This window comes from Dendrobates tinctorius, unplaced genomic scaffold, assembly GCF_039654945.1.
Source record: "Dendrobates tinctorius isolate UK_male_01 unplaced genomic scaffold, ASM3965494v1 ptg000404l, whole genome shotgun sequence".
NCBI classification, from domain to species: domain Eukaryota; kingdom Metazoa; phylum Chordata; class Amphibia; order Anura; family Dendrobatidae; genus Dendrobates; species Dendrobates tinctorius.
In genome coordinates this window covers 1,902,067-1,927,017 of record NW_027362069.1, presented here as the reverse complement: position 1 = coordinate 1,927,017, position 24,951 = coordinate 1,902,067, and the positions used below count along the sequence as shown (strand labels likewise).

Genomic DNA, 24,951 nt, shown 5'->3' with positions numbered 1-24,951 from the left:
GGAGCGGAGCCGTGTGTGTACGAGGTGTACGGAGCGGAGCCGTGTGTGTACGAGGTGTACGGAGCGGAGCCGTGTGTGTACGAGGTGTACGGAGCGGAGCCGTGTGTGTACGAGGTGTACGGAGCGGAGCCGTGTGTACGAGGTGTACGGAGCGGAGCCGCGTGTGTACGAGGTGTACGGAGCGGAGCCGTGTGTACGAGGTGTACGGAGCGGAGCCGTGTGTACGAGGTGTACGGAGCGGAGCCGCGTGTGTACGAGGTGTACGGAGCGGAGCAGCGTGTGTACGAGGTGTACGGAGCGGAGCCGCGTGTGTACGAGGTGTACGGAGCGGAGCCGCGTGTGTACGAGGTGTACGGAGCGGAGCCGCGTGTGTACGAGGTGTACGGAGCGGAGCCGCGTGTGTACGAGGTGTACGGAGCGGAGCCGTGTGTGTACGAGGTGTACGGAGCGGAGCCGTGTGTGTACGGGGTGTACGGAGCGGAGCCGTGTGTGTACGAGGTGTACGGAGCGGAAATGTGTGTGTACGAGGTGTACGGAGCGGAGCCGTGTGTGTACGAGGTGTACGGAGCGGAGCCGTGTGTGTACGGGGTGTACGGAGCGGAGCCGTGTGTGTACGGGGTGTACGGAGTGGAGCCGTGTGTGTACGAGGTGTACGGAGCGGAGACGTGTGTGTACGAGGTGTAAGGAGCGGAGCCGTGTGTGTAGAAGGTGTACGGAGCGGAGCCGTGTGTGTACGAGGTGTACGGAGCGGAGCCGTGTGTGTACGAGGTGTACGGAGCGGAGCCGTGTGTGTACGAGGTGTACGGAGCGGAGCCGCGTGTGTACGAGGTGTACGGAGCAGAGCCGTGTGTACGAGGTGTACGGAGCGGAGCCGTGTGTGTACGAGGTGTACGGAGCGGAGCCGCGTGTGTACGAGGTGTACGGAGCGGAGCCGCGTGTGTACGAGGTGTACGGAGCGGAGCCGCGTGTGTACGAGGTGTACGGAGCGGAGCCGCGTGTGTACGAGGTGTACGGAGCGGAGCCGCGTGTGTACGAGGTGTACGGAGCGGAGCCGCGTGTGTACGAGGTGTACGGAGCGGAGCCGCGTGTGTACGAGGTGTACGGAGCGGAGCCGCGTGTGTACGAGGTGTACGGAGCGGAGCCGCGTGTGTACGAGGTGTACGGAGCGGAGCCGCGTGTGTACGAGGTGTACGGAGCGGAGCCGCGTGTGTACGAGGTGTACGGAGCGGAGCCGTGTGTGTACGAGGTGTACGGAGCGGAGCCGTGTGTGTACGGGGTGTACGGAGTGGAGCCGTGTGTGTACGAGGTGTACGGAGCGGAAATGTGTGTGTACGAGGTGTACGGAGCGGAGCCGTGTGTGTACGAGGTGTACGGAGCGGAGCCGTGTGTGTACGAGGTGTACGGAGCGGAGCCGTGTGTGTACGGGGTGTACGGAGTGGAGCCGTGTGTGTACGAGGTGTACGGAGCGGAGACGTGTGTGTACGAGGTGTAAGGAGCGGAGCCGTGTGTGTAGAAGGTGTACGGAGCGGAGCCGTGTGTGTACGAGGTGTACGGAGCGGAGCCGTGTGTGTACGAGGTGTACGGAGCGGAGCCGTGTGTGTACGAGGTGTACGGAGCGGAGCCGTGTGTGTACGAGGTGTACGGAGCGGTGCCGTGTGTGTACGAGGTGTACGGAGCGGAGCCGTGTGTGTACAAGGTGTACGGAGCGGAGCCGTGTTTGTACGAGGTGTATGGAGCGGAGACGTGTGTGTACGAGGTGTACGGAGCGGAGCCATGTGTGTACAAGGTGTACGGAGCGAAGCCACATGTGTACGAGGTGTACGGAGCGGAGCCGCGTGTGTACGAGGTGTACGGAGCGAAGCCGTGCTTGTGTGGACCCCTCTGTGTACTCTGTATACCCCCATCTTCAGTCACAGACCCCTCTGTGTATGCTGTATACACCCGAATACCCCCATCTTCGGGCGCAGACCCCTGTGTACGCTCTATACACCCACATACCCGCATGCTTCGGTCGCAGACGCCTCTTTGTACGCTGTATACACCCGTATACCCCCAGCTTCAGTCGCAGACCCCTCAGTGTGCTCTTTATACACCCGTATACCCCCAGGTTCGGTCGCAGACGCCTCTGTGTACACTGTATACACCCGTATACCCCAAGCTTCAGTCACAGACCCTGCGTCTCACACTGTATACACCTGTATACCCCCAGCTTCAGTCTCAGAACCCTGTGTGTGTGCTGTATACACCCGTATACCCCCAGCTTCGGTCACAGATCCCTCTCTTTACACTGTATACACCCGTATACCTCCAGCTTCGGTCGCAGACCCCTGTGTGTACGCTGTATACACCCGTATACCCCCAGCTTCGGTCGCAGACCCCTCTGTGTATGCTGTGTACACCCATATACCCCCAGCTTCAGTCGCAGACCCCTGTGTATACTGTATACCCCCAGCTTCAGTCTCAGAACACTGTGTGTATGCTGTATACACCCGTATACCCCCAGCTTCGGTCACAGACCCTTCTGTGTATGCTGTATACACCCGTATACCCCCAGCTTCGGTCCAGACCCCTCTGTGTACGCTGTATACACCGTATACCCCCAGATTCGGTCACAGCCCCCTGTGTTCACTGTATACACCCGTATATCCCCAGTTTTGGTCACAGACACCTGTGTACGCTGTATACACCCGTATACCCCCAGCTTTGGTCACAGACCCCCCTTTGTACGCTATATACACCCGTATACCCCCAGCTTCAGTCATAGACCCCTCTGTGTATGCTGTATACACCCGTATGTCCCCAGCTTCGGTAACAGACCCCTGTGTACACTGTATACACCCATATACCCCCAGCTTTGGTCGCAGACCCCTGTGTATGCTGTATACACCCGTATACCCCCAGCTTCGGTCACAGACCCCTCTGTGTACGCTGTATACACCTGTATACCCCCAGCTTCGGTCACAGATCCCTCTGTGTATGATGTACACACCCGTATACCCCCAGCTTCGGTCGCAGATCCCTGTGTACTCTGTATACACCCGTATACCCCCAGCTTCGGTCGCAGACCCCTCAGTGTGCTCTTTATACACCCGTATACCCCCAGGTTCGGTCGCAGACGCCTCTGTGTACACTGTATACACCCGTATACCCCAAGCTTCAGTCACAGACCCTGCGTCTCACACTGTATACACCTGTATACCCCCAGCTTCAGTCTCAGAACCCTGTGTGTGTGCTGTATACACCCGTATACCCCCAGCTTCGGTCACAGATCCCTCTCTTTACGCTGTATACACCCGTATACCTCCAGCTTCGGTCGCAGACCCCTGTGTATGCTGTATACACCCGTATACCCCCAGCTTCGGCCACAGACCCTTCTGTGTATGCTGTATACACCCGTATACCCCCAGCTTCGGTCCAGACCCCTCTGTGTACGCTGTATACACCGTATACCCCCAGATTCGGTCACAGCCCCCTGTGTTCACTGTATACACCCGTATATCCCCAGTTTTGGTCACAGACACCTGTGCACGCTGTATACACCCGTATACCCCCAGCTTTGGTCACAGACCCCCCTGTGTACGCTATATACACCCGTATACCCCCAGCTTCAGTCATAGACCCCTCTGTGTATGCTGTATACACCCGTATGTCCCCAGCTTCGGTAACAGACCCCTGTGTACACTGTATACACCCATATACCCCCAGCTTTGGTCGCAGACCCCTGTGTATGCTATATACACCCGTATACCCCCAGCTTCGGTCACAGACCCCTCTGTGTACGCTGTATACACCTGTATACCCCCAGCTTCGGTCACAGATCCCTCTGTGTATGATGTACACACCCGTATACCCCCAGCTTCGGTCGCAGATCCCTGTGTACTCTGTATACACCCGTATACCCCCAGCTTCGGTCACAGACCCCTCTGTGTATGCTGTATACACCCGTATAGCCCCAGCTTCAGTCACAGACCCCTCTGTGTATGCTGTATACACCCGTATACCCCCAGCTTCGGTCACAGACCCCTGTGTGTACGCTGTATACACCCGTATACCCCCAGCTTCGGTCGCAGACCCCTCTGTGTATGCTGTGTACACCCATATACCCCCAGCTTCAGTCGCAGACCCCTGTGTATACTGTATACCCCCAGCTTCAGTCTCAGAACCCTGTGTGTATGCTGTATACACCCGTATACCCCCAGCTTCGGTCACAGACCCTTCTGTGTATGCTGTATACACCCGTATACCCCCAGCTTCGGTCCAGACCCCTCTGTGTACGCTGTATACACCGTATATCCCCAGTTTTGGTCACAGACACCTGTGTACGCTGTATACACCCGTATACCCCCAGCTTTGGTCACAGACCCCCCTGTGTACGCTATATACACCCGTATACCCCCAGCTTCAGTCATAGACCCCTCTGTGTATGCTGTATACACCCGTATATCCCCAGCTTCGGTAACAGACCCCTGTGTACACTGTATACACCCATATACCCCCAGCTTTGGTCGCAGACCCCTGTGTATGCTGTATACACCCGTATACCCCCAGCTTCGGTCACAGACCCCTCTGTGTACGCTGTATACACCTGTATACCCCCAGCTTCGGTCACAGATCCCTCTGTGTATGATGTACACACCCGTATACCCCCAGCTTCGGTCGCAGATCCCTGTGTACTCTGTATACACCCGTATACCCCCAGCTTCGGTCACAGACCCCTCTGTGTATGCTGTATACACCCGTATAGCCCCAGCTTCGGTCACAGACTCCTCTGTGTATGCTGTACACATCCGTATACCCCCAGCTTCGGTCGCAGATCCCTGTGTACTCTGTATACACCCCTATACCCCCAGCTTCGGTCACAGACCCCCCCTGTGTATGCTGTATACACCCATATACCCCCAGCTTCAGTCACAGACCCCTCTGTGTATGCTGTATACACCCGTATACCCCCAGCTTCGGTCACAGACCCCTCTGTGTATGCTGTATACACCCGTATACCCCCAGCTTCGGTCACAGACCCCTCTGTGTATGCTGTATACACCCGTATACCCCCAGCTTCGGTCACAGACCCCCCTGTGTATGCTGTATACACCCGTATACCCCCAGCTTCGGTCACAGACCCCTCTGTGTATGCTGTATACACCCGTATACCCCCAGCTTCGGTCACAGACCCTGCATCTCTCACACTGTGGAACTGACGCCGGACACACACGGTAAAACTGCGGTCGTCGGTCTCTCATCTCTCGCACTTATACTGAAAACATAAGATGGAGTCAGACGAACCCTCCTACAAAACGTGAGAACAAAGTCATTACTACAGGACTGTGTGAGAAAGGGATTTATTCTACAAGAAACGCTGGGGCCACAAATGAGAATAACATAATGTTGTTCATCTTCTCTTTCACCATAGATATTGGCAGTGAGGGCGACTTCCACTTTGCCGCAATGTGGATTTTAGTGACCATACATATGTAGTTTACTAGCTTCTGAAAGCTTTTTGGAAGCCGGGAAGGCCTGGTTCCCAGTAATAGGTTCCAGATCAACCGGTCCACCATACATCTGTGCTATCAGACGCTTCACCTTCTCCCAAAGCCCAGAAACCACCGTACAAGACCACCAAATATGTCTCATGTCACCAGATATTCCACAGCCCCTAAAACAGTCTCCCGAGATTTTAGGAAAAATGCTGTGAATTTTTTCCGGTACATAATAGACTCTGTACAATAGTTTTAAGGAGGTCTCCACAAGGGAAGTCTGGTGACTACCTTCTGATAGGGTGTCACAGCTACGATACCATTCATCAATTGACTGTTCAAACCCCAGATCCTCCTCCCACTGTAACATACTGTATACTTCAATTTTTTATCATTTTGTGGAGAATTTATAGCATAGTAGATCAATGAGCAGAGGCGTAGCTAGGGTTTTGGTTCAGGGGGGGAAAACTTCTCAGGGGGCCCCCAACCAGGTAACCTTGATTACAACTCGGTGACGCACAGTAATAGTGGAGGAGAACCTCAGCAGAGGACGGCGCTGTTGCTGAATATAATTTCTAAATAAAGACCAATATTGATATTACCGCCATATAGTGAGTGGTAGATACCCGTCCTACACAACATACCGTATAAGAGATCACAGAACAGTTACAGATGGTGACTTACAGCTGACGTTCTTTCTGATGGAATCGTTCACATTTCCATCTGGCCCAGACCAACATGACAACTTCTTCCAGCCAGGACTCGTCTGCAGAGATTACAACAAAGATTCATTTCATGTCTCATATTTTCAGCACTGTCACCAATGAGACTACTCCCTACCTGCACAAACTCCTTACCCTGCTGAAACCCCAATGCTGAGCCGCTGCTGCTGTATGTGTCCCTTTAACTGTACCTGCTGTGTGGTTCTCTGTGCCCTCTAAATTCTAAAGCAACTCTTGAAAACAGTGCCCATATTTTGTCCCCTAGAAAGTAATAGCGCCATTTGTGCCCCTTTGACAGTCAGGCTAAGTGTACACGTACCGGAACTCTCGCGGAAATTACCGCGAGAATTCCGGAATTCCATTCTGCGGGAAAATCGCATTTTAAATTCCCGCGATTTTCCCGCGGAAAAACTAGCATTTTGCAAGCGTATTTAGCTTGCAAAATGCTAGCGTTTTCCAAGTGATCTTTAGCATCGCTTGGAGAACTGATTGACAGGTTGGTCACACTCATCAAACACAGTGTTTGATGAGTGTGACCAACTTTTTATTACTGAGGCCGCCTATGCAGCATCAGTAGTAAAAGATAGAATGTAAAAAAAAATAAAAAATGGTGTTATTCTTACCTTCCGACGTCCCGCGCAGCCGTTCCCAATAATCCTTTGCGAAAATGCCCGCGATGACGTCCGTTCTCGCGGGATCACAAAGTTTCGCGGTCATTCGCGCGACGTCATCACGAATTACCGCGACACTTCGCGATCCCGCGAGAACGGATGCCATCATGGGCATTTTCGCAAAGGATTACTGGGACCGGGAGCGTGGAGAGAGGCGGGAAGGCTGCGCGGGACGCCGGAAGGTAAGAATAACAATATTTTTTATTTTAAATTCTATTTTTTACAGGGATATGGTACCCAAAGCCCGGAGGACAGTCTCCTCTCCTCCGGACCGTGGGTACCATCCGCAATTGTTCTGCTTACTTTCCGCATGGTTGGCACAGCCACATGCGGGAAGTAAGCGGAACAATACATTCCTATGGGTGCGGGATCACCGGGATTCCGCAAATTAATGAGCATGCTGCGTTTTTTACCGCGAAGCGATTCCGCCTCGGTAAAAACCGCAGCATTAGCACAGCATTGTGGAATCCCATAGGAATGCATGGGATGCTTATTTTTCGTGGCAAAATCGCGCGGTTAAAACCGCTGCGGAAACGTGAAAAAAACGCCACGTGTGAACTCAGCCTCAGAGTTACCTGAGCTCCCTATAACAATAAGTGCCCGCAGAGCAGGGAGATCGATTCTGCCTGATCTGCCGCAGAATGTAACACTATCGGCGTGCTGTGGGTGGGTCCCCTCAGAGCGCTGGTCCCGGGGTGACCGCCCTCCCCCCTGTAGCTCCCCACATTGTAGGATTAGCGATAAGTCACCTGCATTACTGATACTAATATATCACACTAGTAACATGTCCATGCCGCTAACAATCGCTGTACAGAAACACTATTCCACAGCTATTTGTCATCAAGCACTAACTGCTGCTGTGGCACTACAAGTGCCAGACTTCACTTCCCAGTAGGAGCAGCAAACACTAGTTAGGCTGTGTGCACACGTTGCGGATTCTGCTGCGGATCCGCGGTGGATTTGGTCCTGCGGATTAGCAGTTCCTGCTGCGTTGTACAGTACTGTCTATGAGAAATGAAGAACACAGTGCACACGCTGCGGATTTTCTGCGGATTTAAATCTGCAGCATGTCAATTCTTTGTGCGGAATCCGCAGGTGTAAAAACACAGGGGAAATCCGCACAAAATCTGCACTATATCCGCAGGTAAAACGCCGGTCATTTAACCTGTGGATTTACCTGTGGATTTGGCCAAATCCGTGCGGAAAAATCCGCAGAGTAATCCACAACGTGTGCACATCCCCTAATCCTCTAGGACTCGCGGTCAGCCTGGTAACGGGTAGGTTAATAATTACACGCCAGCACAAACAGCGAGATAAGGTGATACACTGGTTTAACCCTCCCTCTGCCTGCCAGGGAGGATGCGCCGCTCTCTCTGCACAGCTCAATGCCTGCAGCCAGCAGTGCGATCTCTAGTTTGCACTTTTCCTGGTTTTCTCTCAGTCCCAAAGTGCAGTAAATTCCCAGGCCAAGACAAAGCATCGCCATATAGCGCATCAGTGACCGCTGCAAAGTGCCTGAAAACTATGTAACACGTAAGGAGAGCATCATGTAATGAATATTACACCCCAATAGCAGTAAGTTGTATGTATATATCCAAAGCAACAGATTAGACACTTCAAATAGAGATTACCATAGATACTCATCAATCCCCATGCCGTGTGCAGTGTCCACCGGTCCTGGAGCAGCGGCTCCTCAGCTGTCAGGCTCCTCTCAGTCAGAAGCAATCAAGTGCAGAGCAGACAGTGAACTCAGCTCACAGGCAGAGGCAGAGCCCCCCGCGTCCAGGCTGCTGCTGGAGCTGATGACTTCTCTGCAGCAGGGAGCTTTCAAGGAGAGCGCGCTCAGCCAGGATTGGGTGAGTGACCTCCCCTCCCCCTCTCCTCTGCAGAAGAACGGTCACATGACTTACTCCCTGCTGCAGCATGGAATTGTATCGGCGCGATCTGCACGCCGATATAGTTACATAGCATAGCTCGGGTGGGCCCCATCAGAGCGCGGGGCCCGGGGCCACCGCCCCCTCTGCCCCCCCCGGTAGCTACGCTACTGCAGTACACAGATCACTAAATGCTCTCCTTTTCTTTGTGACTTCTACGGAATAATCGTTGAATAATAAACCTTTGTAGCGTCTAATAGTGATCTGAGTCGACTTTTTCTGTAATGTTGTAGAAGGGCAGATTTAGCCACAAAGTCCAGATATTTCACAATTACCGGTCTTGCTCTACTAGAAGGAGAGGGAGAATTGTGCTGCTGGGGCAGAGGTGGACCCACTCTGGGGGCTCTTTCTACTTTCATACTGTTTTCTATCCCCAATGATCTGGGAAGTTCCTCCATACAAATCTTCATTAAATGAGTAGGGGGGATAGATTCTAGGAGACGTATTATCCTTAGATTGTTTCTCCTCTATCTGTTTTCTAGATTCTGGGAGACGTATTATCCTTAGATTGTTTCTCCTCGATCTGTTTTCTAGATTCTGGGAGACGTATTATCCTTAGATTGTTTCTCCTCGATCTGTTTTCTAGATTCTGGGAGACGTATTATCCTTAGATTGTTTCTCCTCGATCTGTTTTCTAGATTCTGGGAGACGTATTATCCTTAGATTGTTTCTCCTCGATCTGTTTTCTAGATCATTTACTTTTTCAGACAATTGCAGGCTCAATTTTGTGGCTTTTCTCAGCTTTAGTTGTATATTCTGAAGTTCATCCTCTGCTGCACTCAATCTGTGCTCAGCTATATCAAGCCTTCAGACCGCTGGGTGATGGAAGCCTGCAGCTGCTGCAATGATGCAGAAACTGTTTGTTCAAGTCTTTTTTATGTCTGGTGCCAATATTTTAGCCACCTCTGCAGCCAGAGCTTTATATGGTATATTAAGTCCTGCTGGTAGTTCCCCCTCTTCCTCCCCCGTCTGTATCGTATGCGGTGCTGTGCCCGAGGACTTACTAGATTTCTTTGCTTTTGGAGTGTCGGGCGCCATCTTGTTGCACGCTTCTAGTGGTGTGTGGGGATTTAAACTTTTCCGGGACCGCTTCTGTTAATAAATCTCTCCATGCGCCGCCGATGGAGATGTCTGGAGAGTCTCACTGACAGGCAATTAGCCAGTCGCAAGGTTGAATAGGTCCCAGGAATCTCACTGAGAGAAGCTGGTTTACGGAGCTCTTGTCACACCAGAAGTTCCTGATATGTGTTTTAGCGCATTTATAAATATTTATATCCATGTTCATTTTAGTTAACATTTAATAAAATTCAGCAAAAATACCTATTTGAATAAAAAGCATAGTGAGCTCTTACTTCACTGCCTGCAGAGCAGGCACCGAGAACTGAGAAAAAGAAGGAGCCGATCGCCATATTAGATGGAAGCTCTGGGATGGAATTCCCCATAGTGCCGAGCTCAAAGAGTAAAATCAACTCAATTCAATAATGTGGGAATTCATTCTGCTCACAACAGCATGAACAGTAAACCAGAGAGGTAATATACCAGGGTCGTGGACAGGAAACCAGAGAGGTAATATACCAGGGTCATGGACAGGAATCCAGAGAGGTGGGATATCAGGATCATGGACAGGAAACAAGAAAGGTAATATACCAGGGTCATGGACAGGAAACCAGTGAGGTAAGATACCAGGGTCATGGACAGCAAACCAGAGAGGTAAGATACCAGGTTCATGGACAGAAAACCAGAGGTAATATACCAGGGTCGTGGACAGTAAACCAGAGAGGTAATATACCAGGGTCATAGACAGGAAACCAGAGAGGTAATATACCAGGGTCATAGACAGGAAACCAGAAACGTAATATTCCAGGGTCATGGACAAGAAACCAGAGAGGAAATATACCAGGGTCATGGACAAAAAAACAGAGAGGTAATATACCAGGGTCATGGACTGGAAACCAGAAATGTAATATACCAGGGTCATGGACAGAAAACCAGAGAGGTAATATACCAGGGTCATGGACAGAAAACCAGAAAGGTAATATACCAGGGTCATGGACAGGAAACCAGAAATGTAATATACCAGGGTCATGGACAGAAAACCAGAGGTAATATACCAGGGTCATGGACAGAAAACCAGAAAGGTAATATACCAGGGTCATGGACAGGAAACCAGAAATGTAATATACCAGGGTCATGGACAGAAAACCAGAGAGGTAATATACCAGGGTCATGGACAGAAAACCAGAAAGGTAATATACCAGGGTCATGGACAGGAAACCAGAAATGTAATATACCAGGGTCATGGACAGAAAACCAGAGAGGTAATATACTAGGGTCATGGACAGGAAACCAGAGAGGTAATATACCAGGCTCATGGACAGGAAACCAGAAATGTAATATACCAGGGTCATGGACAGAAAACCAGAGAGGTAATATACTAGGGTCATGGACAGGAAACCAGAGAGGTAATATACCAGGGTCATGGAGGGTCAAGGACAGGAGCCTAGAAACGTAATATATCAGGGTCATGAACAGAAAACCAGAGAGGTAATATACTAGGGTCATGGACAGGAAACCAGAGAGGTAAGATACCAGGGTCATGGACAGGAAACCAGATAGGTAAGATACCAGGCTAAAAGTTATGAGGTCCAGAATAAATGCCTGAATCATTTCTTATGTACTGATGAGTATTTTTGTGGCTATTTAAATGTATAAATATTTTAACCATGTTAATTTTATGTAGATTTTATTTTAATTGTTTAAATGAAAATAATTATAAGCTCAAACTTCACAGCGTGAGGAGCAGGCGCAGAGGGCAGTAAATCACCAGAATGAGCCGAACGCTGCATCACTTCAGAAATTGAGGTGAACGGAGTCCAATATTTTGGGAATCCGTTCTGCTCACTAATAGCAGTATGGGCCGGAGACCAGAAGCACAGTGTACTAGGGCACAGAGAGAAACATGGGTTCCAGGACATATGGGCCCCGATATCCTGTTAAAAAACTAGAAATCAGGAACATCAAGGAATTTATGGAAAAAAGAAGAAAAGAGAAAATGTTGATGGGTAAGTTTTTCATATTAGGCTCAATATATACCTGGCTTGGTTTTAATAAGGTGGAAATATAATTTTCCCACCAGGTTCAGGAATTGACAAGGAAGTTATCGATTGTAACCAGAACCTTTGAAATTTCGGGATATTACAGACCCGCTTTTTAGTTTGACATATGTTAAATCTACCGATCTCAAAGAACAGCTGCCCATAATAATATATGCTATTCACCATAAATACTGGACGTGAGGCACCATGTATCTTATCAATGGTATCTAGTGGAGCAGAAGCTATCCTCCAGGAACAACAGACCGATATAGTATATCATTAATCTGCAGATAGCTTATCACTATAGTCGGATGGTAGATATATATCTAGATGGGAAAAGATGACTAGGGGGAAAGGGTGAGGATGGAAGTAAGATGGGGAATTGTGGCCAGGGAGAGAGCACAGTAGGAGCTCATCCGCGCTGATTCTACCGGCAAGAATCTTCTTATGGGAGAGAAAGAAGGGGAAATACAATATATTTGGTCATATATATTATATTTATACTTAATTTATAACCCACTTGCTGGTTGTCTCTCTTAGGCCAGACACATCACACAATCACAGTGAGTGAGTGTGAGGACAAAATAGTATTGTGACCCGGTCACTGCTTCACATAGAGTCTTCATTGCTAGTGCACAAATCAAAAAGCAGGAGAACGTGGAGAACCCCACAATGTCCACATACCAAAGAGGCACACACAGACAAGACCGATCTATAGAGAGGATTACATTACCCAGAGGCGCTCTTTTAAGCACGTTTCGCTTGTAATGCTTCCTCAGAAAGGGGTTTCTACAAGCGAAACGCGTGTAATATGCAGTTTGCCCCATTCTGCTGCTTCTGGATTTATGCACCAGCAATGAAGACTCTATGTGAAGCCGTGACCGTGTCATGCCCATAATTCCGCACATGCCCTATGGAATCGGCTTTATAACATTCATTGCTTGTACTATTTTTTGAATGTTTCCATGAGCACTGTCACTTTATGAGTCTACAATGTAATATTTATTCATGTGTGGATTGTAAACACGTTCTATATATTCTTTGTATCTGGGTTTATTGTGAATTGCTATTGACCATTCGGCGGAGACCTTACACCTGAGATATGTAATGATATAGGATGATAAGCGATATAATTGTTATACTTCTTCCATATGGACTTTCCACTTACAATTATATACTAGCTGAAGAGTCCGGCGCTGCCCGGGCATAGTAACTAACTACGGTTAGTTATAACAAATTATAATGACTATATCTATATACAGTCATATGTTAAAGTTTGGGCACCCCTATTAATGTTAACCTTTTTTCTTTATAACAATTTTGGTTTTTGCAACCGCTATTTCAGTTTCGTATATCTAATAACTGATGGACTCAGTTATATTTCTGGATTCAAATGAGGTTTATTGTACAACAGAAAATGTGCAATCTGCATTTAAACAAAATTTGACCGGTGCAAAAGTATGGGCACCTCAACATAAAAGTGACATTAATATTTCGTAGATCCTCCTTTTGCAAAAATAACAGCCTCTAGTCGCTTCCTGTAGCTATTAATGAGTTCCTGGATCCTGGATGAAGGTATTTGTGACCATTCCTGTTTACAAAACAATTCCAGTTCAGTTAAGTTTGATGGTCACCGAGCATGGACAGCCCGCTTCAAATCATCCCACAGATGTTCAATGATATTCAGGTCTGGGGACTGGGATGGCCATTCGAGAACATTATAATTGTTCCTCTGCATGAATGCCTGAGTAGATTTGGAGCAGTGTTTTGGATCATTGTCTTGCTGAAATATCCATCCCCTGCGTAACTTCAACTTCGTCACTGATTCTTGCACATTATTGTCAAGAATCTGCTGATACTGAGTTGAATCCATGCGACCCTCAACTTTAACAAGATTCCCGGTGCCTGCATTGGCCACACAGCCCCAAAGCATGATGGAACCTCCACCAAATTTTACTGTGGGCAGCAAGTGTTTTTCTTGGAATGCTGTGTTTTTTAGCCTCCATGCATAACGCCTTTTTGTATGACCAAACAACTCAATCTTTGTTTCATCAGTCCACAGGACCTTCTTCCAAAATGTAACTGGCTTGTCCAAATGTGCATTTGCATACCTCAGGCGACTCTGCTTGTGGCGTGCTTGCAGAAACGGCTTCTTTCGCATCACTCTCCCATACAGCTTCTCCTTGTGCAAAGTGCGCTGTATTGTTGACCGATGCACAGTGACACCATCTGCAGCAAGATGAGGCTGCAGGTCTTTGGAGGTGGTCTGTGGATTGTCCTTGACTGTTCTCACCATTCTTCTTCTCTGCCTTTCTGATATTTTTCTTGGCCTGCCACTTCTGGGCTTAACCAGAACTGTACCTGTGTTCTTCCATTTCCTTACTATGTTCCTCACAGTGGAAACTGACAGGTTAAATCTCTGAGACAACTTTTTGTATCCTTCCCCTGAAAAGCTATGTTGAATAATCTTTGTTTTCAGATCATTTGAGAGTTGTTTTGAGGAGCCCATGATGCCACTCTTCATAGGAGAATCAAATAGGAGAACTACTTGCAAGTGGCCACCTTAAATACCTTTTCTCATGATTTGATACACCTGGCTATGAAGTTCAAAGCTCAATGAGGTTACAAAACCAATTTAGTACATCAGGAAGTCAGTAAAAAGTAGGTAGGAGTGTTCAAATCAAGAAAATGATAAGGGTGCCAATACTTTTGCACCGGTCAAATTTTGTATAAATGCAGATTGCACATTTTCTGTTAGTACAATAAACCTCATTTGAATCCAGAAATATTACTGAGTCCATCAGTTATTCGATATATGAAACTGAAATAGCTGTTGCAAAAACCAAAATTGTTATAAAGAAAAAAGGTTAACATTAAGAGGGGTGCCCAAACTTTAACATATGACTGTACATAAAGCTGAGTGTTTATCTTAGCCACATTCACTATAATATCCCACATCATCCCGTCAGCCATAGCCACCGGACTACTTCCCCTAATATCTCACATCATCCCGTCACACCCGCCGGACTACTACCTCTAATATCCCACATCATCCCGTCAGTCATAGCCACCGGAATACTACCACTAATATCCCACATCATCCCATCACAGCCGCCGGACTACTACCCCTAATATCCCACATCATCCCATCACCCAGAGCCACCGGACTACTATCCCTAATATCCCACATCATCCCGTCAGCCAGAGCCACCGGACTACTACCCCTAATATCCCACATCATCCCGTCAGCCAGAGCCACCAGACTACTACCACTAATATCCCACATCATCCCATCAGCCAGAGCCACCAGACTACTACCACTAATATCCCACATCATCCCGTCAGCCAGAGCCACCGGACTACTACACCTAATATCCCACATCATCCCGTCAGCCAGAGCCACCGGACTACTCCCCCTAATATCCCACATCATCCCATCAGTCTGGGGTCAGAACCAGAGTGCTGAGGGGAATTGCCCTAACGTCCATACCAGGGATCCCTTTAATAGAAGCCTGGGATCAGAACCAGAGCGCTGAGTGGATTTTTTCTGACTTCCATACCAATGATCCTTTTAATAGAATACTGGGGTCAGATTCAGAACGCTAAGGGATTTGCCCTAACTTCCATATAGGAGATCCCTTTAGGAGAGCCTGGGGTAAGTACCAGAGCATTGGGAGGCAATTGCCCTGACTTCCATACCGGGGATCCTTTTAAGAGAGCCTGGTGTCAGAACCAGAACGCTGAGTGGATTCGCCCTGACTTCCATACCGGGGATCCCTTTAAGAGAGGCCTGAGGTTAGAACCAAAGCGCTCGATGGATTTGCCCTGACTTCCATACCAATGATCCCTTTAAGAGGGAAGATGTGCCTATAGGATGGAGGATATGTGATGGGGATAATGGCAGGGAGGGGGTGATTCATTTCTGACATGTGCTCTCTGCTCCTTTCTGGGGGGGCAGACAATGGCTGGAGCTTATGTTCCCAGGGATGCTAGATTTCTCTCACCATGTCAGTGTCTGCTGAGGTGTTTTCTGGAGTGGGAAAACTGTTGCTCATAGCAACCAATCACAGCTCATCTTCTTTTAAACAGCTCTGGTGAAAGGAAATATGCTTTGTGATTGGTTGGTGACACACACATACATTTTTATATATAGAGATTTATGTAAAGGATTTTTCTAAACTATACTTTGGGACAGATTAGATATGTTTTATATACATACCTGATGATTTTTCTCTGCATAATCTCTTCTTTTTACATTTTTTATGTGTTTTGTTGAAATACAGATATATTTCATACTGAAATGTTGTTTATGGGAGTAACGTTTGTAGGCTATGTTGTTGATTTCTACTACTGAATATATGGAGGACCTCGTTTGGGCTTTATATATATATATATATATATATATATATATATATACAGTTGTGGCCAAAAGTATTGACACCCCTGCAATTCTGTCAGATAATACTCAGTTTCTTCCTGAAAATGATTGCAAACACAAATTCTTTGGTATTATTAACTTCATTTAATTTGTCTTAAATGAAAAAACACAAAAAGAATTGTCCTAAAGCCAAATTGGATATAATTCCACACCAAACATAAAAAAGAGGGTGGACAAAAGTATTGGCACTATTCGAAAAATCATGTGATGCTTCTCTAATTTGTGTAATTAACAGCACCTGTAACTTACCTGTGGCACCTAACAGGTGTTGGCAATAACTAAATCACACTTGCAGCCAGTTGACATGGATTAAAGTTGACTCAACCTCTGTCCTGTGTCCTTGTGTGTACCACATTGAGCATGGAGAAAAGAAAGAAGACCAAAGAACTGTCTGAGGACTTGAGAAACCAAATTGTGAGGAAGCATGAGCAATCTCAAGGCTACAAGTCCATCTCCAAAGACCTGAATGTTCCTGTGTCTACCGTGCGCAGTGTCATCAAGAAGTGTAAAGCCCATGGCACTGTGGCTAACCTCCCTAGATGTGGACGGAAAAGAAAAACTGACAAGAGATTTCAATGCAAGATTGTGCGGATGTTGGATAAAGAACCTCGACTAACATCCAAACAAGTTCAAGCTGCCCTGCAGTCCGAGGGTACAACAGTGCCAACCCGTACTATCCGTCGGCGTCCGAATGAAAAGAGACTGTATGGTAGGAGACCCAGGAAGACCCCACTTCTTACCCCGAGACATAAAAAAGCCAGGCTGGAGTTTGCCAAAACTTACCTGAAAAAGCCTAAAACGTTTTCGAAGAATGTTCTCTGGTCAGATGAGACAAAAGTAGAACTTTTTGGGCAAAGGCATCAACATAGAGTTTACAGGAGAAAAAAAGAGGCATTCAAAGAAAAGAACACGGTCCCTACAGTCAAACATGGCGGAGGTTCCCTGATGTTTTGGGGTTGCTTTGCTGCCTCTGGCACTGGACTACTTGACCGTGTGCATGGCATTATGAAGTCAGAAGACTACCAACAAATTGTGCAGCATAATGTAGGGCCCAGTGTGAGAAAGCTGGGTCTTCCTCAGATGTCATGGGTCTTCCAGCAGGACAATGGCCCAAAACACACTTCAAAAAGCACTAGAAAATGGTTTGAGAGAAAGCACTGGAGACTTCTAAGGTGGCCAGCAATGAGTCCAGACCTGAATCCCATAGAACACCTGTGGAGAGATCTAAAAATGGCAGTTTGGAGAAGGCACCCTTCAAATATCAGGGACCTGGAGCAGTTTGCCAAAGAAGAATGGTCTAAAATTTCAGCAGAGCATTGTAAGAAACTCATTGATGGTTACCGGAAGCGGTTGGTCGCAGTTATTTTGGCTAAAGCTTGTGCAACCAAGTATTAGGCTGAGGGTGCCAATACTTTCGTCTGGCCCATTTTTGGAGTTTTGTGTGAAATGATCAATGTTTTGCTTTTTGCTTCATTCTCTTTTGTGTTTTTTTCATTTAAGACAAATTAAATGAAGATAATAATACCAAAGAATTTGTGTTTGCAATCATTTTCAGGAAGAAACTGAGTATTATCTGACAGAATTGCAGAGGTGCCAATACTTTTGGCCACAACTGTATGGTTAGACAAATGAGCTACATATAGCAGCAAAAGGTGTATACATGATAACCTCATACTGCAGGGAAGACATGTATTCTAGAATACTAAAGAAAGTGATAATACAAAATGACAATATTTAGGAGTATTTCACCAAACTCCATTACAATCCATAAATCCCCATGTCCCTTTTATCTAATGTCATTACTCACATAACTTCACATATTGACTACTGTATTGTCCTCATCACAGACACTACTTACTACCATATGACACCTTTACTTACTCTCACAATGCCCTGCAGCTACTCCTATTAACCCTTGTGTATGCCAACCATACCTACTAATGGCTCTGATGTCATTCTATGTCTCCATTCTGGCTAGAGCTCCCATAAGGTCATCTCATTAGCTGCAAAGTTAGTTAGCGAAAGTTTTTCTAAGATGGCAGCTCAGTCCGACATGGCTGTTCAATATATTTAGTACTGATCATTCTCGTACAATGAGTGTTTTTATTTTAACATGGCCAAACATGAGGAATGACAAGGGGTTGTCCTAGTAGTGGTCAACACCTTTAAGAACATACAATTTTGAGTTAAAACATTTCGAACATCAAAAAAGTTTCTCCCCGTATGACTTCACTGATGTTTATTAAAAGTTGATTTCGGTAGAAAACATTTCCCACATTAAGAACATGAAAAAGGTTTCTCCCCTGTGTGAGTTTTTTGGTGACTAAGAAGAGATGATTTCTTCACAAAACATTTCCCACATTCCGAACAGGAAAAAGGCTTCTCCCCCGTGTGAGTTCTATGGTGAGTAACCAAATCTGATTTCCAGTTAAAGCATTTCCCACATTCTGAACATGAAAAAGGCTTCTCCCCTGTGTGAGTTCTTTGGTGCTTAAACAAATTTGATTTACAGTTAAAACATTTCCCACATTCTGAACATGAAAAAGGCTTCTCCCCCGTGTGAGTTCTTTGGTGCTTAAATAAATATGATTTACAGTTAAAATATTTCCCACATTCTGAACATGAAAAAGGCTTCTCCCCCGTGTGAGTTCTATGGTGAGTAACCAAATCTGATTTCTGGTTAAAACATTTCCCACATTCTGAACATGAAAAAGGCTTCTCCCCTGTGTGAGTTCTTTGGTGCTTAAACAAATATGATTTACAGTTAAAACATTTCCCACATTCTGAACATGAAAAAGGCTTCTCCCCTGTGTGAGTTCTTTGGTGCTTAAACAAATATGATTTACAGTTAAAACATTTCCCACATTCTGAACATGAAAAAGGCTTCTCCCCTGTGTGAGTTCTATGGTGAGTAACCAAATCTGATTTCTGGTTAAAACATTTCCCACAATCTGAACAGGAAAAAGGCTTCTCCCCTTTGTGAGTTCTCTGGTGCTTAGCCAAATCTGATTTCTTTGTAAAACATTTCCCACATTCTGAACAGCAAAAAGGCTTCTCCCCTGTGTGAGTTCTATGGTGATTAACCAAATCTGATTTCTGGATAAAACATTTCCAACATTCGGAACAGCAAAAAGGCTTCTCCCCTGTGTGAGTTCTTTGGTGCTTAATCAAATGTGACTTCTGGCTAAAACATTTCCCACTTTCTGAACATGAATATGGCTTCATTCCTGTGTGAATTCTTTCATGTGTAACAAGATATGAATTCTGAGTAAAATATTTCCCACATTCTGAACAGGAAAATCTATTCTCCGTTTTGTGAATTTTTTCATGTTTACGAAAAGTCTTTTCAAGAAAACTATTTCCATATTCTGAATCTGAAAATGGCTCCTTTCCTTTAGAATCAATTAATTTTTCAATGCTTATATCGTGACTTTGATTTTTCTTAGTAGTTGGTAATGAACCAAAAGATGGGACCTGTTTCATAGGACCAGATGACAGATCTTTGCTGTGAAGGGATGATGGTATATCTGGAGTAATGGCATTAACTTCAATTGGATCCTGTGAGATCTCAAGATCATCAGATTTAAAAATTGAAGATGTCAGCGTTCCCGCTGATCTCCTGGTGCAGTCATCTGCTAAAAATAAAACCAATTAAAAATTTTGAATAAAATATCCTCAAATTTTATAGTTTTGAACATTTCTACTTAAGCTGTCCATAAAAGATACAAGCTTTTTAAAAATATTGAATTATTCACCAAGACAATGACAGTTCACAGTCTAATCTCGAAAGCCTCATAGCATGAACCAGTGCATCATGGTGTTCAATGGTTTGTTCATTCTGCCTTCCAAACATGGAATAAAAAGCCACCAAACAATGTTATATAGGTGAAAATTATACCAATAAAACTTCTATTAATCTCAAAGAAACTCAAGCCACCACTAAGGTCCATCATCTGTCAGAAGAAAACCAAAAGGTTTCCACAATATTTGTGGCTCAAAAGCTCTTGAAAAGCAACATGGCTTCCATAAACCAATCCAGCAATATCCGCTCTCCCAAAGTCAAATATCCACTCTCTTCTGAGCCTTGTAGTGCGCCCAAACCATATTTAGCATCCATATATTTGGCATTACTATAGTGAGAAGAACCCACTTAATTTACGGTGTGTGTTTCCTGGAGCACAATCTGGGCATTATGTGTTGGATAATAAAATGGCAAATGTGCAATTTTCATGTTGCAACATCCAGTGCGAGCTAATTTCCGTAAAGTGTCACTACTCCCATAGAATAATTCACTGAGGGTTATAATTTCCATAATGGAGTCACTTTATGGGGATTTCTACTGCTTTAGTTTCCTGTAATTTTGTTATAGTAGGGCATCTGCAGATGGTGTGTCCCCTCTCCACTGGAATCTGCTCCTGCGATGTTTGGTTCCATCACCAAGCAGCACCTTATCTATTGTGCAGCCGTTGCTGGTAATAGAAGAGACGTCAAAACCAGAAGCTCTGGGGGGGCGCTGGCTCTGTCCAACCACTAAGATTAGGGTGCCTGAGACCAGTAGTTTCATCCAGCCTGGCAGTATGGGTTTGTGTGCTGTCCAGCAATCTGGTAGCAATCTGCTACCTGCTTAAGCCAAATAGAAAGCACCAAACCCTACTAAAGCTTGAAGCACATTCCCGGAATTTGCCAGATACAGCCTTGTTCTCCTCTGGTTCAGTCCTCTGTGCTCAGCTGGTGTATTTGTTTCCTGGTGTAATCCCAGCCCGCTTACTGACTACACTTGTGTCTTCTGATTTTGTACTTTCTCTGCCCTCCTGGTTATGACCAACTACCTGACTATTCTTCTTGCCATCTCACTCCACAGAGTAGCAGGTAACACCATGGCCCAAGCCTAGGGGTCTCTGTAAGTCCAGATCCATGAAGAGGGGTTAAGGGATGATGAGCAAGGCAATCACTGGGATCTGGAAAACAGAGTAGATAGAGCCAAGCCTTCTCGTGGTGGCCATCTTTTCATCTGCCAGGTGATCACTAACAGTGCTCCCAATACATCGTGTCTGCAAACTATTCCATCAAGATCTGTGTACGAATAGCTAAATGGCGCTCCTTCCTTTCTTACCCTACCATGTGCCCAGAGAGTAGTGTACAACCATATATAGGGTATTGTTGGATTCAAGAGACATTGGGAAATAATTTGTAAGGTCCATTTGTTTCCTTTTGTCCTGGTGAAAACTCTCTGGGTAATTAGAGTATGGGGCTCGGTGGCTCTTGGCAATCTAAACTATCGTAAGGGCCAATATTTTCCATCAGATGAGTTTCAAGAAGAAATATTAGACATTCATAGAGAACTTTTTATAATAGTGCAGAGCTGAGGTGTCTTAAATTTAGATCTCAGGCATCTGGCAGAGGTAATGGAGACCTTATTTTAAAGGCTACCAGGTAGTTGCAGGCTCACATAAGTGAGGCAGGCTGATCCCACCATCATCAAACTGCCATACAAAATGAACCTGTACAAAAAGAACTAGAAAAAAAACATGTTACCGTATTTTTTGGACTATAAGACGCACCCCAAATTTTGAGGAGAAAAATAGGAACAATTTTTTTTAACAACATGGTGGTGCTTCTTAAAATCCATGCATCTTATTGCTGTGGTGAAGCGGGGTCCCATGGTCGCTGCTGGAGGAGGCAGGAGTGGGGTGATGCTGCAGACCGCAGGGTGGGATGAGGGGGTGTCGAATGTGCAGTGCACCGCTGCGAGTGTTTGGTGCTGCTGGAGTGCCTGGCGCTGCTGCCCGGGGTGTCTGCCACTGTGGGGGGCCAGAGCCCCCTGGATGTCCTGTGCGGTGGACTCCGTGAACATGGCCACCGCCGGGGGGCAGCGCATGCGCAGATGGAGATCTCGGTATCATGATATTGGGAGATGAGATTTCAGCTCTGAAATTAGATCTCAGGATTCTAGGAAGCCAACAGCATCATTACCCTCCGCTTTCTCTTACAGGCCCAGCATAATATTTTTCTTCAAGTGATTTTCTATCTTGTCAACACATTCTACATACGCTGTCATTTGGCTTTATAGTTTACAGATCTGGGCAGGTAACGGTCAGCGTCTCCTAATCCCAGGGGGTAGGTGGATCCTCCACATTGTAAGTTCCATAGAAAAGGGTTTTCAATGCCCAAAGTCATTTGAACAGTTTTGGGTGGAGGAGAATGTTGTGGTCTAGAGGCAAAATGGTGATCATAGTAATACGGCCGGACTACACCACCGATAAAGCAGCCACAGCTGGTGACTAAGAAGAATCTGTGACTTCTCTGCATTCAGTGGCTACTACTCACCTGGGTAGTCATATGTGGGAATCTCCTCTTTACACCACTCATCACCCCTCACATATGTCTCTGTAGTATTAATATGGGTCAGATCTTCACCCTGAAACAAATATTGTAAAAGTCACAGACAGATGGAGAAGTCCCATCTATGATCAGCTCTAATTCTGCCATCTCCACCGTTCTCATTACACAAGTTGTTGGAATATGTTTAGTGTAACAACTCCATTCCTGTCTATGAGTGTTTAGTTGCTAGCTTTGTATGCTGTTTATAAAGTTTAAAAAGAAATCTTGCAGAGGCTCACACAGGGAGAGCATGTGACTGTATTTCCTGTTTTCCTGCTGTGTCTGAGTATGAGAGAAGCAGCCTGCTGTAGATGATGCACAGATAGAGACACACAAATGATTTATTCTTGATCTATTAAGCTTATCATATATTGTTCCTGATTAGGGATGAGCGAGTAGTGAAATACTCGGACTCGCTGTACACGTTATGAGTACCTCCTAATACTCGGGTACTTGCAACGAGTAGCGAGTCAAATGTAAGTCTATGGGAAATGCGAGTAATGGGCGGTGTGTGTGTGATGGGCTGGGACTGTGCAGGGACTGTGCCGGGCTGTGCAGGTACTGTGCGGGGACTGTGCTGGGCTGTATGGGACTGTGTGTGGACTGTGCTGGGCTGTGCGAGGACTGTGCTGGGCTGTACGGGACTGTGTGTGGACTGTGCTGGGCTGTGCAGGACTGTGCTGTGCAGGGACTGTGCAGGCTGTGCCGAATATTGCGAGGCGAGTAGTGAAATTTACTCGCCAGGATTCGAGTACCGCATTACTCGCTGAGTGCCGAATCCTAACGAGTATACTCGCTCATCCCTATTGCTGATTGTTCCTGAATAAACAAATTCTGTTGTCACACGCTTGAAGAGAATCGTGAGTAATCCGCTGCCAACACAAGTTCTGTGATGTATTAAGAGAAGCATAGAGTCTACATCACGTCAAATAATTATTCTCCTCTACTCCTTCTTGGTCAGATCTCTTCTGGAACACTGTGTCCAGATGTGGGCACCACATTTAAAAAAAAACATTGAAAAGTGGGAGCAAGTTCAGAGAAGTGCTACCAGGATAGTGAGATAAAACAAGACTGAGCACAAGACCTTCACAGCCGTCTACACATCATAGGGGAGATCTCCTGACACCTTCTCTCCATCTACCTGATGATCCTGAGGAACATTGGGATCTCGGTTATAGTCCTGTGGAAGAAGAGGACGGGGACATCTCTCTGGTGTTGTCCTCTTACTGGATAGATCTGGAGGAAACACATTCAGGGACTGAATTCATTCTTTACATACAGATAATTATAGGCCGTGTGTATTTAGTCCTGTCTATTACCTGGAGATGTGAGGGGCTGGGGAACCTCCATTATGACGTTCTTGTACAGATCTCTGTGTCCTTCTAAATACTCCCACTCCTCCATGGAGAAATAGACAGCGACATCCTGACACCTTATAGGAACCTGACACATACAATGATACCGTCATCCCCCCGATCCCTTCATAGTGTTACTGTATAATGTCCCAGCATTCCCAGCAGTGTCACCTCTCCAGTCAGCAGCTCAATCATCTTGTAGATGAGTTCTAGGATCTTCTGGTCATTGATGTCCTCATGGATCAGGGGGTGAGGTGGAGGCCCCGTGATTGGGCTCAGGGGTCTTCCACATCCCTCAGACACAGGGTCCTGACAGCGATCACTAGAGGTCTTCTTCACCACTGTGTAATCCTGGTTATGGAGAGACACAGTAATAAATCTCACTACAGACATTTCCAGAGTCCTCACCTCTCCAGTTCTGTCCATCTGTTATTCCCATAGATAAGAATGATGTAATGTGACGTCATCAGAATCTCTCACCTCTCCAGTGAGATGGAAGAGGATCTCTAGGGTGAGGTGTAACATCCTCTCCGCCATCTTGTCTCTGTCCATATCCATCCTTGATGGGTAAATCAGGAAAATTCTCTTCTGTAGAAGATCTTCACTGAGAGGATCCGATATTGTAGAGACCTGAATGAGAAGAAGATGATCCGATGTAACATCATAAGAATCCTGTGTAATAATACAATTACTGGAGATAATAAGGGAAACATATGAGGAGATTTATTATCTTACAGGGTTTAGTTTTCTTCCCTGACATCTACTAATAAAACCTATATATTTAGGCCACAGACAACAAGCAGTTTCCTCCTCGGAGTCGGCAGCTGAACACGTTCCTCATAGACTCATCTTCCATAACGCTAATTCTCGTCTCATTACCG

The 24,951-nt window shown here is 46.3% G+C and overlaps 1 protein-coding gene across 1 annotated transcript in view; it reads right to left on the bottom strand.

Moving 5' to 3' along the window:
* LOC141076415 (uncharacterized) overlaps nucleotides 1–24,951 on the bottom strand; it is a 52,927-nt gene that overhangs the window by 9,599 nt on the left and 18,377 nt on the right. Inside the window, 5 exon segments of the mRNA XM_073563867.1 lie at nucleotides 18,627–19,969; nucleotides 22,662–22,752; nucleotides 23,857–23,951; nucleotides 24,035–24,158; nucleotides 24,242–24,412. Coding sequence (XP_073419968.1) covers nucleotides 18,627–19,969; nucleotides 22,662–22,752; nucleotides 23,857–23,951; nucleotides 24,035–24,158; nucleotides 24,242–24,412 — 1,824 coding nt within the window.